This window comes from Malurus melanocephalus, unplaced genomic scaffold (assembly GCF_030028575.1).
Source record: "Malurus melanocephalus ecotype Western Australia unplaced genomic scaffold, MMel_1.1 scaffold_299, whole genome shotgun sequence".
NCBI lineage: Eukaryota > Metazoa > Chordata > Aves > Passeriformes > Maluridae > Malurus > Malurus melanocephalus.
Genome location: NW_026623531.1, coordinates 264,160 through 281,049, shown reverse-complemented (window position 1 = coordinate 281,049; position 16,890 = coordinate 264,160). Strand labels below are relative to the sequence as shown.

Here is a 16,890-nt window from a genome sequence, read left to right as displayed (position 1 = left end):
AAAAACAACAAATACTAATTGAAATGAGAAACTTGTAAATAGCTGAATACTGAATGTTGTCCAAAACAAGCCAATACTAAGGTTCCTGGATAACCATTCCATTGCTACTTGTGCATTTATGTTGTAATAGCTCTTTGTGTAAACTACTGGAATTCACAGGGTGTTGCTGCCACATTGTAACAGAAATGTGGGAATAATGCTTCATTACCTTAAATCTCTCTAAACAGTATCAGTTTTGTCAGGAGACAAAGTTTGAGTCTACTAGGCTAATGCAGCTCTGTTGGCCAAGGACTGTTTTTCTCAGGGGGGTGTGCCGATGCCCTGAGGGGCTGAAAATAAACATGGAGTCGAGAGAAGACTCCTCAAAAGATTTCTGTCCTGACTTTTACTGTTAGTCCAAAATGATCTTGAACGTGGTGAGATAAAAGAGAAAATGGAAGAGTTCCCTGCTTTGACCTCTTTAGCCTCTCACAAGTTTTGTTCTCTGAATGGCTAACTGTGTTTTGTTTCTTGTCTTGCTAGATGGGCTGGTGATCCCATTGGTGGAACTCTCTGCAAAACAGGTTGCATTTCACATTCCATTYGAGGTGGTGGAGAAAGTTTATCCTCCAGTGCCTGAGCAACTACAACTTCGAATYGCCTTCTGGAGTTTCCCAGAAAATGAGGAAGATATCAGGTAATAAATACKGTTTTTGTTTCATTGATGCTTAAGAAAAGATTCTGTTCACTTGAGAAGAGTCACTGTTCTTTTGATGTCTTGTATATTTGGTGCTTCTGTGGTTCTCACGTGCCTTTTGTAATACATGGATGAATTACTGTGTGATATGCTGTGATATGGGGTTTTATTCCAGGGTGAGCTGCCTTGCATATGTGCCAGGAAAGCCATGTACATGTCTAGGTTCTGTGTGTAAAGGATRGCAAAATAAATGCACCCTTTAATTTGCCTAACAGCAAGCTACCTTACAGAGTTTTGTGCTTATGTTAGTCTTATGAAGCTGTCTTTCCAATYTGAACCTGTTGCTGGAGTCAGAGCTTTAACTGAGCTCAGAAATTGCCAAGAAGGGCTAGCTCAGTATGCTGTGCAAGCCTTTTGTTGGTATAATTCTGGAGAGCCAGGATTTGCTGAATATATCAGTGACCAGAGTTGATATAGTCAAATGACTATATTTCTTATGTTTCCACATTAACCAGGTGACTACATAGTGAAAGATTTTCTCCTTTTATATCTAAGATCTATTGCTGAAGCTTTTGTATTACTGGAGGTCTACCCATGTGACTGTGCATTTAGAATTTGTTGCAAAGTAGTGATACTACACTCTTTTAGAAGGAAACTTGCTGGGAGTTCTTGCTGATTGTTTGTCTAAGCTTCAAGTATCAGATGAGGGAGGTAATATCAGACCTGCTGATGTAAGATCACCTAGTAGGGAATTAGGCAAGCCAGCTGGTTGTATATGCTCATTATTCTGATGAATACAGATGTCAAAAAAACCTCATGTGAATATGCAGATAATTAGTCTAGGAKTTTTTACTGTGTAGCATGCTAACACTAGACCTTGAATTATACTGTGTATAAAGGCTTAATTTTAGACTGTGAGTGAATTTTTATTTCAGAGCCTTAGGCTGAAATTGCTAAAAATGCCAGGGGCTATACACAAACCCACTTAGGAAGAGAATAATGATCTTTGTGGCTGGATTGTAATGTAGAAATGGCAGGAGAGACCTGGACGTATTCGTATTCAAGACAGTAAGGATTTTTCAAAAGCTGTGTCAGTGAAGAGTATAATACTGTGAAATTTCTCAAAACCAGACTGATCTTGACATGTTCTGTTTCTCTCTTGCAGGTTGTACTCGTGCTTGGCGAATGGCAGTGCAGATGAGTTCCAGCGAGGGGAGCAGCTCTTTCGGGTGAGGGCTGTCAAAGACCCTCTCCAGATAGGTAAGAACAGTGCAGCTCCATGGTTCTAGATACTTCAGAGTCCCAAAATCATATTTGCAATGGGACAGCAGTGTTTTGACCATGTCTCAGAGCTGGCTTTTCTGGCATCCTAGCTGAAACTCCCTGCCAAATGTATTCTTTGTAATGTCTTGAGCTAAATGACTACATTTTATTATGGCCTCAATCTGCTCAGCTGTGAAATGGACTGAAAGGTCAGAAATGCTCTGATCCTAAATCTGTCTTAGCCCTTTGCAAAGAACTGTGTAGGATACCATTGTCTCCATAATGCTTGAATTCCTCAGTGCTAAAGAGAACTTGACTTTCTAATTGTCTGGTCAAATGAATGCCTTGCTTAAAGTGCCTGTATGCTGCAGAGGAGGTTTGCAAGGTTTATTYTTGTAGCAAAGGAGTTGTATTAATAGTACAGTTATTCATGTAGTATTTTGGCAGACAGAAATCCCTCTTGTTGGACAGTGGGTTTTATAGCTTCTCTTGCTATCTTGTTCTTTTTATATTCTTTGGCTATAGAAGCTAATCTTATCTATACAAAGAATTTGACTTGGGATTTTTCATTAAATCCTTTGTAGCAAAGAAGAATATTGAGATAGCTTTTTCAGTGACAGCTGTTTGACCAAAAGGCATTATRTGAAGTAAATGTACTAGTATGACAAGGTGAGCCATGCCAATCCATAGCAGATTTTTTTTTTGCAAGTGTAAGCTTCAGAATCAGAATATTATTTGACATGTGGGGTCTGAGCCTGGTTGTAGTTAGAAAAATAATAATATAAAAAGCTGTATAATGTTAAGGAGAAAATTTCCAATATTTTTGTGTGATGAGGGATASAGACTTCTATGGATCTGTTTAGTTACTAGAATCAGTAACACAGCTCTCAGTGATGAGTGAAATAAATCAATTTAGGTAAAGAGCCCTCAAATGAGAGGGAACAAAAGGGACGTGTACTATAAYGGTTTGGGGAGAACAAAAAGAGAAGGAGATAGCCATTGACATATGCAAACAGCAAGTCTGATGAGCTGTTACCTGAATAGAAGGTAAAGTTCTGAAAGAGTATTACCTAGTCCAGTGTTGGCTGTAACAGCAATGGCAAGCATTCTCGGGAATGGAAGTGAAGTGATTCCTCCTACATAAGTCAGATTGAGTTAAAACTACCTCACATAGTGTCAGTGTGTTGTCAGTGAGACCAGGTAGTAATTTTGGAATGCCAACATTGATTTGGAAATTTTGCTAAATAGGATTAAACTGACTTTTGAGGGCATTCCTAATCTCCCAATGTCAGGACTGAAATGCTGAGAGGCGCTTCTAAGGAATCTGCTAAACTTCAGGAAGCCAAATGTTTGAGAGAGAGAAAATGAGTTAAAATGCAGCTTGCTGAAATTCAGTAATTCCTGGGACTTTCACAGCAGAAAAAGAGCRTGATATTTAATAGACAGTAAAAGACTGTGGTCAGCTCTTGTTTCAGTAATACTTWAAAAAGGCGAGGAGGTTTAAAGCAGTGTACATGAACAAAGGCTGGGAATATTAGTGCAAAACCTGTGCTTGGAGGAGGAGAAGAGTGGGGGGAGAAGAGGTGGTGGGTGAGTGATACAGAGGAGAAACTTCTCAAGAACACATAGAAGCAACTGAGATTCTTGACAAAGGATTATGTGTRTGGAAGGGAAGGAAGCAACTTTGTTTAAATAGTAAGGTTGCCTTGTCCTTAGTAGAGGAACTGTATCTAATGAAGAGATTATTTTTTTTCCATGAATAGCAGTCCAGAAGCTGTGCGGCACTGAATATATTTTCAGTTGTCTACTTCAAATGATTTTAAGGTGTGTTGCAACAGTATTGAGTTTCATACACTGACAAGTGGGAGAAGAAGCACAATGAAACAATGAAGCAGCCCTTGAGCGGGGAATTGATTTGGAGAGGGATGGAGCAGTGCATTGTGATATTGTGGTCAGTAGGACAAAGCTTGACTTGTGCTTTGTGCTCTTCTTGTTCCATTTTTCTTTGCAGTCTAAGGTTTATTTTTTAAACATAAATAATTAGTCTAGTCATCTTGTCCACATGCATATCCATATTTATGATTTCTGAACAGTAGCACCTCTTCACTACATTCCAAACCCCCAATTTTTTACAGCTGTAAATACACATGGAATACTGTATATACACATGGAGTTGGCTTTTGTAGACCTTCTCCTGCACATTCTCTTTGTAGTAGTCACATACCTACCTCATTGCAATGAAGACATTATTGCTGTTCTTAAAAAGATGTGTTGTAGACTTTTCAGGGACTGTTTTTCACTCCTAGTGTTAGTTTCTTTTTAACAGCTGAGGAAGGCAGCAGCAGCTTGAGTTTGGATTCTAATTTTGCATATCCTTCAGTAGTGTCTCCACTTTTCAGAGGTGCTCCTGTCTTGGTTTAAAACACACAACTGTCCAAAATTGCCTTGCTTTTTGTATCCTGTCTAAAAGCTTTTGTTCAGYTCTTGTTTTCCCCTTTGTTTCAAAAGTTCTTAAATTCTAATTTTGTCTCTTTTTATAAGTGTTCTTCCTTCCTTGCATTATCAGTTAACTGTCTTTATATGCAAAGAAGAATGTCATGGTAAGAGCTTGAGAGGGGCTTATAGCTGGGATCCAGTCTTCTCTAACACCTTTTGTGTATTTCTTTTTTGCATTGAAACAGAATTGCTACAATTCCAAYTTGTGAAATGCTTAATTTGCTTATGTGAAAATCAGAGCATTATTCTGAGATGGTTTTTCATAACAGAAGGATGAGCTGAACTGTTTGGGTTGTATTTTCCAAATGTAGGACGTAAATTAGAGCTATATCTGGTAATAAGCAGTGCAGTAATTTTGTGTGAATGCCTTCTTTTGTTTTGATTCTGGTCTGCACTGTTGCCAGAGTTAGCATAGAAGTTATGCCTAAAATGCATATAGTCTAGATATGATTGTGTGAACAAAACCTGACACTTTTCAGGGATGATTTTATCCAGTTCTGCTTTTCTCTGTAAAATARTAGTAGAAATTAATTAATTTATTAATAGCTGGTATTTTGGAGTCTCTAACACATTTTGCTTCTCTGCTAATATTCAGGCATAGCTGATTGGGAAGAAAAATGTACTGAAGACTCTAGATCCACTTGCAACCTTGTATGGATTGTTGTTGCTAGACATTTTGTTTCCGTGTTTAAATAGCATATACCTGTATTTCTGTGCTGGCTGAATCGTCTTCCCAAATACCGAAGAATAACTTTGAACTTTGGAATTTCCCCAGGCTTCCATCTGAGTGCCACGGTGGTGCCCCCGCAGATGGTGCCCCCCAAGGGCGCGTACAACGTGGCGGTGATGTTTGACCGGTGCCGGATCACATCGTGCAGCTGCACCTGCGGCGCCGGGGCCAAGTGGTGCGCCCACGTCGTGGCACTCTGCCTCTTCCGCATCCACAATGTAGGCTTCCAGCACAGCTCTTCTGCTTACACATCATGCAAGTGTGCTCACATTTTGGTCTGCAGCTGAATTGTCTGAGCCCTAAACTGCAGTCTTTCCTTTGGTAACGTGCAGATTGCTAAGGGGAGATACCGAGTGCTTTTTGGCCCCTTCCTGTTTCTCATTTAAATTCTAAAATCACTCAGTATTTCTTCATTTCTGAAAAGAGTKAAAGGTCACCAGTAGTTAGTCTTTTAATAAAAGTCTTTGTAAATATAGGATTTGAAAGCTCACTCTTCACTCTTTGATCAGAGTGCAGAGGGAAAGTAATTTTGATCACTGTTGGCTTTTATGTTCAYCAGTTCATTTTAGCACTTACTGATGCAAATAATTGTCATTTTGACTTCTAGATTTCAAGCAGTCAGTTAAGTTTATGTTTTTATTTGACTGCTTTTATTCTATGTGACCTTCTATGGAGCAAAAAGTAGGCATTTTAAATTCTAACCAACTTCAGCTGAAAATATGTAGAATCAACATGAAATACACCAGTTGAGGGTTTGGTCTTGCACACCGTTTAATTTCCTCTGCTTTGGGAAGCTGAGAAACAGAGGATTAAGCTTTGTTGATTGAAAGGAACAGAAGATTTTTCTGCTGTCACAGAATATTTTACAGCTAGCATGCTTATGACCAACTCCAGATTCTTAAATAAGTGCTAATAACCTGCTGAAGCTTGTTGGTATTTCACAATGGACAAGTGTTAATAGGCTTAAATTTATGCTCTTGTGAAATAATCAGAATATCAGTATACTTTCTGTACTTAGGGCTGGAGAGCTGGCAAAAAAGTGGGTTCTGCTTTGAATTCTTAGTTTGAGTCTTAAGAGTATGGAGAATTAGGCTAAAAAAATAGTMATTTATATTATTCATACTCAGAGAGTTTGAACCCTGTGTAAAATAAAAATAACTATTTTACTTCTAATCCTTTCTTCACCTGAAAAGTGATAGTGAAAGTATTGTTGTGTTTGTGTAAACAGTCTTCTGACACTAGCAAGTCACAAGCCAAGGTGTATTCCTCTACGTAGACAAGACAGTATCAGAAGTGTCTTTGTTATCAAACTACTCCTGACTGTGTACAGGTTAAAATTAAGTTCTGTTTTGTTATGTAGAGTGGAAAAGGTTAAGAAGCTAACAGTGAGGGTTTTTTAATAATCTCATTTGTTCTAAGATATGGAAAGAGATTTTAAGACTGAATTAAAAAACTCTAATGAGATAAATGAGGTGGTTGTGATTCTGTGAAACAGTCCCCRACAGAGCTGGTTGATTTGCCAGAAGCTTAAGGGATAATGTCCTATTTTAGAGGTTTGTTTGTGAAATCTCTGCCAGTATTTGTGCAAATGCTAGCAACAACAGATCTTAAGCACAGCTGTTAATGCAGTTTCCTTGAAAAAAACGCTTAAAAACAGTTTTTATAAAGCGTAGACAGCTTATTTGCATCTTATCTGCATAATTTCAGAGAAAAAAAAATTGTGCATCAAGACCAAGTGCAATAGGCATCAGCATAACTAGTGTTTGTGGCACTTCATCCGAATGATGGACACAGCTTCATTAATGGTAGTCTGTGTCTCCTTTTCTTTCTTCAGGCATCTGCAGTGTGCTTACGAGCACCTGTTTCTGAGTCTTTGTCTCGGCTACAAAGAGACCAGTTGCAAAAATTTGCTCAGTACCTAATCAGTGAGCTTCCACAACAGGTAAGTGGGGACCATTGATCTGACTGRTGACTTGTTAAATTCAGTTATCTTTATTCCCTGTCCATTTATATGATATCTTTTGTTGCAAGRTAACTGGTTATGCTATTCAGTTGTGAGCTGCTGGGAAGGCATTCAGTTCTTGCCCTTTTCAGATTTGGTATTCTATTATTTGACAATCATTGTCATGTAAAAGATTAGAAGTGTCTTAAAAGAAAGAAGAGTGGTGGCTATTCATATCAGCATGAATATATGCTGAGCTTGTGAAAGATCAAACACAATAAATAAGTGCATGATTGTTGAAAACTTAGGTCAGCTCAAATGAGGTTGTTTCTTTTTTGTGTGTTTGCTTAGCGAAATGGAGAGAATTACCCAGGTAAAGTACTGTATGTGCCTTAAGTGGGCACTTCCTAATGCACCTARCTGGTAACCTTTCTGTTTCCCTCAGTGTAGCTTCTTGGTGATTCATAAGAATAATTTAAAGTAATAGACATGAAATTTTGTTTGTCAAAGGCAAAATGTGTTCACTTCTTCCTTAAATACCAATGTTGTTCAAGGTCAGGTCATTTATATCATYTGCCTAAAATGTTTGCACAAAATACACAAGAACACCCAAGTGATTGTGAAATGATTACTTTAAAAATATACGGGTTTGGCAMCTTTTTTATGCTGGTTCAGCTAAATGAGATTGAGAAAAACTGACATGCACGGGTGTCTGTCACATTTCAGCAGTGCATTCATAATGTACTCCTCTTAAGTACGGGTTAGACTACTGGCAGCATGTGCCCCAAATTCATAGTATGGTGGTGTGCTTGGGACACTAAGATATTCTATTGCTAAAATGTCCTCTAAATTTCCTACAGAAATACTAATCTTCTTATGAGAGGAAACAGAGGAATCGTGTAATATGAAAGTGATATAAAAATACTGCTTTTTTGTTGCTGAGAGATGAGCACCAGTAGTGTGTGCTTCTTGCTGCAATATGTAACAGGCAAAGCTTTTCTTCTCTCCTCAGACTGAGCTTTATGGCACAGGCTGGTGCTTAATGGGGAGAGGCTTTGAAAGGCTAGTGGTGTTGGTAGATATTTCCTGAATGGCATGTGAGTTTGCTTTCAGGTATTCTATGTCTGCTTCTTTCTGCATGGTTTATTTCTCCTTTGGTCATGTGCACCAGCTGTGCACCAGGAACATCTGGACTAATGAATTATTACTATTTTGCCAGATMATCTGATGAATGCTGCCCAGCAGAAAAGTTTAGGGTTTATGGGAGATATGTTTTAACCTGTGTTATGTAATTCCTTTGAAAAAGGCAAGGCACACCCCAAGCTCTTTCAACAGTCTTWTTCCTGGTCCTCAAGATTTCTGGATGGAGAGATATACTCTAATACCTTGGGAYCCCATATTTTGACTATATGATGTAGATCTAGAGTAGGCTGTACACATGATTCTATTTTATCCTTATTTCCAGTTTGTAAATGACATGGTACAGTAATRCAATGCTGAATTGCTTTCAAGTGTAAGGGGTTGATAGTCTATGGGAATGCAGCTAGAGAAGATGTTTTTCAGAATCTCTGTTGAAAGTGTTTTCTGTGTCTGTGACAATGATGGAAAAGCAGCTGGAATTCATTACCTTGTTCTTCACCCAAGAACTATTTCCCCTAATGAAGCCAGTACTCCTATTCCAATTAAACATGAATAYCTTAGCAAAAAAGCCTGAAGGAGAGTCACTGCAGGTCCCTGGTATTTCAACCTTAAGGTGTGACATTGCCTAGACCTGTGAATTTTCTTGGTATAGGTAGTAGTGGAAAAAAGGTAGAAAAATAGCTTAATGCTGAGTTTGTTTCTTCAGGTGATTGAAATGCAAAATATCTTTCTGAAGCATTTTTTTCCTCCATCTGTTTGAGATGTGTATYATTTGCAAATACAGGTGCACTGAATGTGCCTTGCTTTACAGTAAGAGTGATCTTTTACCTCAGCTGTTCTGTGGAGAGAGGCGGGGGATATCAGACATTCGGTTGCAAGTCATTTAAATACTAATTATGTGGGTTAACAATTTGCATGCTGTGTGCATACTGAAGGCTAAATGGGTCTACACTTTCAGCCCAGACTTAGTTTTGGGAAAAAAACTCTTTCTACTATGTGTTTTTCTYTCAAAAATAACATAGTATTTTGCAATAAGGTGTGAGCCTTCTCTGCTGATGCTCTGGGGTAGTCCAGAACCTATGATTAGCTAGGTGCTGAAATTGCATTCCTTTACTACTGACTCCCTTTGCTAACTGGATGGTAAATTAGTTAAAGTCTGCCCCAAAATTATGTGTAGATGCATTTTACAGTTTGCTCCCCTGGTCCCATTTGCTTGGGTTTTAAATAAATGATTAAGGAACGAGAAGTAAAAATCTTTCAAAGTGCAGAAAAATGGTGACCTTGACAGTAGTGACTTCCCTAACTCTCAAAATGAGTTGCAGTACCTCTCTCTGTAGGCTCCTATTCCTCAAGAAAKGAGAAAGGAGCTAATAAGCTGTGATGCTTTTGTTTACTTCTTGGGGTGTGACTGCAGAAAGTGAGCCGTGCGCGGGCTGTGAGAGAGGAGGTTTGGCTGCTGGTGGCCATTGTGTGATCTSTAGCACCCTCTGTCGTCCTTTCTGAGAACGTAGCTCTGTGTATTTCGTACTCCTGGAATTACCAGAGGGCTTCAGTCACGATCTTTGGCTGGGTGTAGCAGGATAAGAAATACTGTGCATATTGAAAGTTTCTTCAYGTTTTCAGATTCTTCCAACTGCTCAGCGCTTGCTGGACGAGCTGTTATCTTCCCAGTCTACTGCCATCAACACAGTGTGTGGAGCCCCAGGTAATTTTAATACATCTTTTGTCAGTAATCTTTATCATAGATAGGAAGAGTATGTACTTCCAGTGCTTCAGGTTTCTGAACTAACTTGTTACTTTGTAGCTTGGATTGCAGATGGTAATCAAGGAAAGGAGATGAGTTTTGGCACTTATGTGTATAAAGGGCACAACAACAGGCACCTCAGAGTGCTTGCAGAGGAAGACAATGCACTTTCTAACAAGGTGTTTTTCTTTTTAATTCAGTATTAATTGCAGAYTCCTGRAAATGTTGATTGGAGGGAACCTCTCCCAAGTTCCTGCCAAAAACAGGACTGTTTGCAACACTAGAATGGGTTAGCTGTGACTTGGGATAGCTCATCTAAGTGTTGGTTACCAGAAATGTTATAGCATTTCTGTGTTAGTGCTGCGTTACCCTTCTGATCTGGAGGCAGCTGCTAATTTAGTGTTGTYAATGTTGAAAGTAATTTTATGGTAGCATTTTAAGATAAATCTGAATGGGGTGTTCAGCAATGGGTGCAATAACTTGGGTTGCACTGCCTGTGTACTCCCTATTTAACTCTGTGGTTGGGCACATAAAGTAAAATATCTTCAAAACCTGCAGGCTGTAAATGTATTTTTCTTTTGTAAGATCCCACTGCTGGACCCTCTGCATCAGATCAAAGCACCTGGTACTTAGATGAATCTACTCTGAGTGACAACATAAAGAAAACCCTTCATAAATTCTGTGGACCCTCTCCTGTTGTTTTCAGGTAAACTGTTTCCCATTGATGGGAAAATGTGATGTTTATGTRATATGTGAACTCATTCACCATATAGCCTGTGCACCTTGGACTGAAGGATGCTCAGTTTCATGGTCTCTCTTCTGGACTGTATTTTTGCATAACTTGTCCAGTGTTATTTCAGTAGAGCAGATTGTTGTATTTGTACAATATTTTGCTTRTGTGGTGTTCTTGAGCTCATTATGCATCCTGTCTGTTAAGTTACTCATGTCTGTGCCACTGAAGGGCAAACATATTTCTGGTTGTGGATTATATTCAGGATTTTGTATGACTGTGCTTGATTTAATTTTTTCTCATCTTTGTTCTTCTGCTTTATGTACAGTGATGTGAATTCAATGTATCTGTCTTCCACTGAGCCACCAGCTGCTGCTGAGTGGGCTTGTCTGCTGCGTCCCCTGCGAGGAAGAGAACCTGAGGGAATCTGGAACTTGCTTTCCATTGTGCGGGAGATGTTCAAGAGACGGGATAGCAATGCAGCTCCTTTGCTGGAGATTCTGACTGATCAGTGTCTCAACTATGAACAGGTATCTCTCAGATGGGGACTGTCTGGGGAGCCAGGCAGAGCCAGTGACTGGAGCTTTGTGTCTGTATAACCCATGGCTGAATGCAATTATTTTAATAGCCTGTGTGCATTATGGGCATGTGCTTCTCGACACTGAAATGATGTTACAGTTTGCTCTTGTTCTGGTTTAGTGATAACCCAGTAACACTGTATTCCCGAATGCCTCAATTCTTCTAATATGAATATGTAGAGTCTGATTTCTTTTGTTCTGCATATTTGATTTCTTCCCAATCAGGGTGATTTATTTTACTGTTGTTTTGTTTTTTTTAAACAAAGCATGTCATGTATGAGCTGTCATTTTRATGAAAACTTAAACATGTATGTTGTGTGATAGAATCTCTGATTCTTTTGTTACCTTTATGGAAGATATCTTTTGCTGGATTTTAAGTAATAAGTTTTTTTCATTTTGTTAAAATAGTATTAGAAAAAAGGTTTCCTTTGACAGTTCAGAACTTTGACCTCAGTCTGTTGTAATATAAATTGTGGTGTAAATTTCCTTATTGCTYCATCCCATACCTCGACTTTGAGCAGGGGAAAGAAAATGCTTCTTTTATCACRTTTGTTCACTTTTTGTCTCCAAGTGTGAAGGCCACTAGGAAGTGAATGTCCTGTGAGTTTTATACTTTAGGCATGTACCTTCTAAGCAGAGAAATTTTGAGAGGCCCTTAGCYCTCACAAACCAATACCGGTTTAATGTCATAGTTATTTTGGAGTCAAATGAAAAATTTGTATTAACTACAAATCCTGTTTGCTTGGGATTATGAGATAAAAATGAGAGCAGGGGATGAGATGCTGACCATAGCACAGCTCCACTGGACTTTTTCCTTCTGCAGATAACCGGCTGGTGGTACAGTGTGCGAACGTCTGCGTCACACAGCAGTGCCAGTGGGCACACAGGACGCAGCAATGGCCAGTCAGAAGTAGCTGCTCATGCTTGTGCAAGCATGTGTGATGAGATGGTGGTACTCTGGAGGCTGGCTGTCCTTGACCCAACTATTAGTCCGCAGAGGTGAGCCCCAGAATAGTTCCTGTCTCTCTTTAATTTCTGTGATACTCAACCACATAAATGAGTTTCATCCTGTAGATTTCTTGTGTTCATATCATTACCTCATTACCTGTTCAATCATTAGTTCTTCTGAACTATCTGCTATGTACCATTCAAAGCACTATAGTTACTTTAATTGCTATTAGTGCTCACTTTTAGCAACATCAAGTAGTGTGACTGATTTRTTTTCTGAGAGTCCTCTCTTAAATWTAGGTGTAATTCTGCATTTTAGCATCCCAGTAGAGAACATTTCTTTGAATGATAGCACCAGCTACCAGTTAATTTTAATGGTGTCTATATTTAACCATTCAGCAGTTTAATGKAGTTCTGTTTAGCCCGGTTGTTTGCTATTGTGTATTTGAAAATAAACCAAATCCTACTTTTGTGCTYTTAGGGAGTTTGTTCTCTGCAGTATATTTGTAAAGAGTGTCACTAGAGTGTGATTTTCAGTCAGTGATTTCAGTTGTCTGAGAAAAAATTGTGTGGCTTCTGCAGATTTCTATGCCATATTGTGCATTGGAAAATCACTTTATCACTATGCCATCTTTATTTAGCATCACCTTTATTTAGCAGCAGTTGAATATCAGTAGAGGTATTGAGAGCTCCTGTTGAGATGCTGTGGTTGACATAATAGTTTGTTTTGTACATCTTGTCCACAAAGTGTGGTGTGTGAAATGTATTGGATTAATTTAATGTGCTATAAATTTGTAGAAGTTTCCCAGAATAAATGAAAACAGGATGGTATTTTCAGACAGTTACTCATTAACAGGATTTGCTTTTTCAGAATTGTTGTGTAACATTAATAAAATGCCCTCTGTAAGGTACATCAGGGACATTGAAAGGGATGCAGTTCCTATCTTGTTCAGTTTACAATATGAAGTAGCTAAATATAGGCATTGAAGACAAATGAAAAACTGTAGRAAACTGGGAATGCAGCCTAAAATAAACACAAACATCAATCGAATCACATAGAAAAAACATAAAAGATTTTGGCCATTAATAACGTATGAAGTTGTGCTTTGTATATTCACATTTGAGTTATTTGACGCAGTTCAAATTTGCTCAGATCTCCTACTTGAGCTAATGAATAATTGAAATGCTCCTGCTTGATTACCTATTCTCTTGGTGTTYGAATAGTCTCCAAGAAGAACCCTCTTCTACTCATGCTTCCCATTCTTTATGGTGCCTCATAAGGAGACTTTGCAAACTCTCATCCTTACATTATCCTTCCTGAGTAGCTCCTGCTCCTTCYTCCTTCTGAAAATCTTCTTGATTAAGTCCTACCAGTCTGCTTCCTTTTTAATTAATTTCTTGAGTGGACAAATATAAGTAGTCCATTCGTTTACTCCCTTTTGTCCTAATACCCTTTGCACCTAAAATGGGTCACCCCAATTTTTGGTTTCTTGTTTTCTTTGTTTTCTTTTTGTTCTTTTACTTTTGATAGGAAATCTGATAGGATTGGAGTGTTGGGATTATAYGTCAGGTATCCAAAATCTGAGGCAGAAATAAGATGGCAGTTGATTGGGACACCTGATGTAATTTCTAGAAGTGTCTTTTTCTTTTGAATTAGATCACCRTGTAGACTATTTTGCTCATGTGCACAGGCCCTGTGTAAGATTTGGAGCTGGAAAATGCAGAACTGTTTTGGCTTTTTTTGTTCTTCCCATAGTAATAGGGGGCATGGGACTAACTGTGTAATCCAAGTCTGTATAGCCCTGCCAGCTTGCTGCTTCTTCAGAGTTATTTGAACATCAATTATTGCTGTGCCTATGGTTTGCAACAGTTTATTCTCCTGAGGACAGCTTGCTAAAGCCTAAATTGAATTGTTGGCCTCTATATAGGCACATTAGGGTAAAGGGGTAAGTGCCTGGGAAGCGGATTAGGTGGTCCTGTCTGTCATTGTGCTTCCCTGGGTCGGCTATTKAGGTTGTACTTGTGAATGTCTTAACTGGAGTGATTCACAGGGCTGTTTCACAGCTGCTGCAAACTGTTTTATGAGTGTTTCCAATAGCAGCTCCCTATGGTACTCACTGGTTTGAGACTGCTGTTGACTCACATCACTAGCACCTTATTTAGGACAGATGAGCAAACAGGGCAGTGTTTTATTTGAAACCTGCCAGTTTGCATTGTGCTTTCATGTTGGTCATGTTCACATTTTGTTTCTGTATCATGAGCCTGTCTAGAACTTAGTTGTTAATACACCTGTTGGCTTTTTCCAGCCTGTCTTCTTACTAATGCTGTCTGTACTTAATTCAGCAGATGATGTTTCTGGCCAAACGAGGGAAGTGTTCTGTGGATTAAGTAGTAGTTGGTTGCGGGTGCTTTTTCTGTCTGCTTCCTAACTTGTTGTCTTTGTTCTCTTAGGCGCAGGGACCTTTGCTCACAGCTCAGACAGTGGCAGCTGAAAGTCATAGATAATGTTAAGAGAGGTCAGCACAAGAAATCACTGGAGAAGCTCTTCCAAGGTTTCAAGCCAGCTGTAGAAGCCTGTTACTTCAGCTGGGAGGAGGCTTATCCCATTCCTGGGATTACATATAGCAGCACTGACAAGAAGAACTCGTTCTGTTGGGTAAAGGCCATCCAGCAGAGGAGCTGCCGCTTGCAGTGTGCAGAAGCTGCCTGTGAGGCTGGTAGAAGCCATGGCCAGGAGCCCGGGGGACCATGCCTGCAGCCCGGGGACAGGCTGCGGCCCTCTCCCCAGGAGCCAGCGGTTCGGCCAAAGGAACTTACTGGAAAGCGGAAAGTTGTCTCTGAAACACCACAGAGGGTTCTGAGGCGGCTCTCAGCAGAAGGGGACAAAGCTGTGTATAAGAGTGCGGTGGGCAAAGCAAAGTTGCCAGTGAGCAAAGGCTTGGCCAGTAAACATAGTGGGAAACGCCGCATGAGCAGTGAGGACAGCTCTCTGGAGCCAGACTTGGCAGAAATGAGCCTGGATGACAGCAGCCTGGCGCTGGGGGCAGAAGCCAGCAACACCTTTAGTTTTACAGAAAGTCCACTGAGCAGGAACTATAGGGATGCCTTTGAGGAGGATGGTGGGGTGTACTTCTCTGAGGGACCTGAACCCACTGTCAGGAGCAGTTCCATGGCCAAGAAATCCCCCAAGGATCCCATGGGGGAGATGGGTAGCGGCGATGATGACCTGCCTTCTGTGGATGAGAACTCCGGTGGTGTGAGTCTGAAACCAGAAGAGGTGGGAGASAATGGTGCAGCAGGGGGAGGGGATGATGGAGAAGAAGAGGAAGATGATTACCAGGTGTACTATCTGAATCCACAAGAGGTAGCCAAGGAAGATGATGATAAAGCTGAAGGGGGAATTGAAGAGGAACAGGATATGTTTGCTGGTATAAAGCCTCTGGAACAGGAGAACCGGATGGAGGTGAGCTGGATCTAGTTCAAAATGCTGTTTTGCAGTTTTATTTATTGTATAAATCAATGTCTCACCACCCTCATGGCTGTCACACTTAACCTAGGATGTTGTTAAATGAAGTACTTAAATATAATGTTGTGATACCCTATGATACAATTGGCTATCTACAAGTTAATGCAGTGGTAGCATATGTCTGTTTCCCACAGGCTTGATTCTCTTATTTTGCTGCTGACTGCAAGTGTGTTCCAGTTTTAGTTAGTTCCATCTCACACTCCAGGATTTACAAATGTAGACAAAACAGTGCATGCTTTTCACCTAGTCTCACCCTTGGAAATGGCAGAATTTATCTGAAACTAAAAATAAGTAAGATTGAGACATGCTCAGCAAGAAAAATTTAAGTCCAACCATTTAAGCAGAAGTTCTTTGGAAAGGAGAGGCAATCTAAATAAACTGTGTCTCATTCCTGTAGCAACCACAAAATGTGTTTAGAGCTTGCACCTATATAAGCAGGCAGCCAAATAAGGATGCATGGAAATAGTGCTAGTTTGAGGTTTAGGTTTTTTTGAGTTYTCTGATCTCTTWWRSMMYTKGRRRRRRRAWKGGRMSTTAATCACAGGAGAAAAGGCTTTTARGGGAGTGCTTCAAGGAGTGGTGCTGMAGGTCYARGCAGGGAGGACTCTTGAGAATACCTGCTACTGAATTTCATTGTGAATTGTGTTTGCAGAGTCTTTGTGACAAGTGGTTTGAGCAGGCTAACTCCAGGCTGGGGCAGTGTGGTTTGAATCTGACCATCTGTTCTTTCTTGCAGATTCTGTTTGCCTGTGCAGAGGCCCTTTATGCACATGGATACAGTAGCGAGGCTTGYCGCTTGACTGTAGAGCTTGCCAGGGACCTACTGGCCAACCCTCCAGATCTCAAAGTGGAGCAGCCACCAGCTAAGGTAGAGATGTGGCAGCAACCATCAGTAGTCTTCATTTTAGTGCCACTCCATGCAGGTGACCCTGTTTCTTGTGATTCTCTCTAAAATCCCAGTCTCCCATTTYATGGTGCACATCACTGGAAAGGTTACTGGGTTTGCTGTTTCGGGATAAGAGGGTTGGACAGGAAAGAAATAAGCATAAACTTGTGGAAACTCACTTGTAGTGACATCAAGCAATGTTTGCTGTATGGAAGGGTTCCCTTGGAAGGG

The 16,890-nt window shown here is 40.0% G+C and overlaps 1 protein-coding gene across 2 annotated transcripts in view; it reads left to right on the top strand.

Annotated features, from left to right (window-relative positions):
- ZSWIM8 (zinc finger SWIM-type containing 8) overlaps positions 1 to 16,890 on the top strand; it is a 53,951-nt gene that overhangs the window by 16,506 nt on the left and 20,555 nt on the right. For both annotated transcript variants that reach the window (XM_057377058.1, XM_057377057.1), the window contains exons 2-11: positions 523 to 676; positions 1,842 to 1,936; positions 5,211 to 5,383; positions 7,000 to 7,107; positions 9,871 to 9,952; positions 10,577 to 10,697; positions 11,050 to 11,251; positions 12,123 to 12,298; positions 14,699 to 15,710; positions 16,510 to 16,641. In XM_057377058.1, the coding sequence (XP_057233041.1) occupies positions 523 to 676; positions 1,842 to 1,936; positions 5,211 to 5,383; positions 7,000 to 7,107; positions 9,871 to 9,952; positions 10,577 to 10,697; positions 11,050 to 11,251; positions 12,123 to 12,298; positions 14,699 to 15,710; positions 16,510 to 16,641 (2,255 nt within the window). The remainder of the gene's footprint in view (positions 1 to 522; positions 677 to 1,841; positions 1,937 to 5,210; positions 5,384 to 6,999; positions 7,108 to 9,870; positions 9,953 to 10,576; positions 10,698 to 11,049; positions 11,252 to 12,122; positions 12,299 to 14,698; positions 15,711 to 16,509; positions 16,642 to 16,890) is intronic.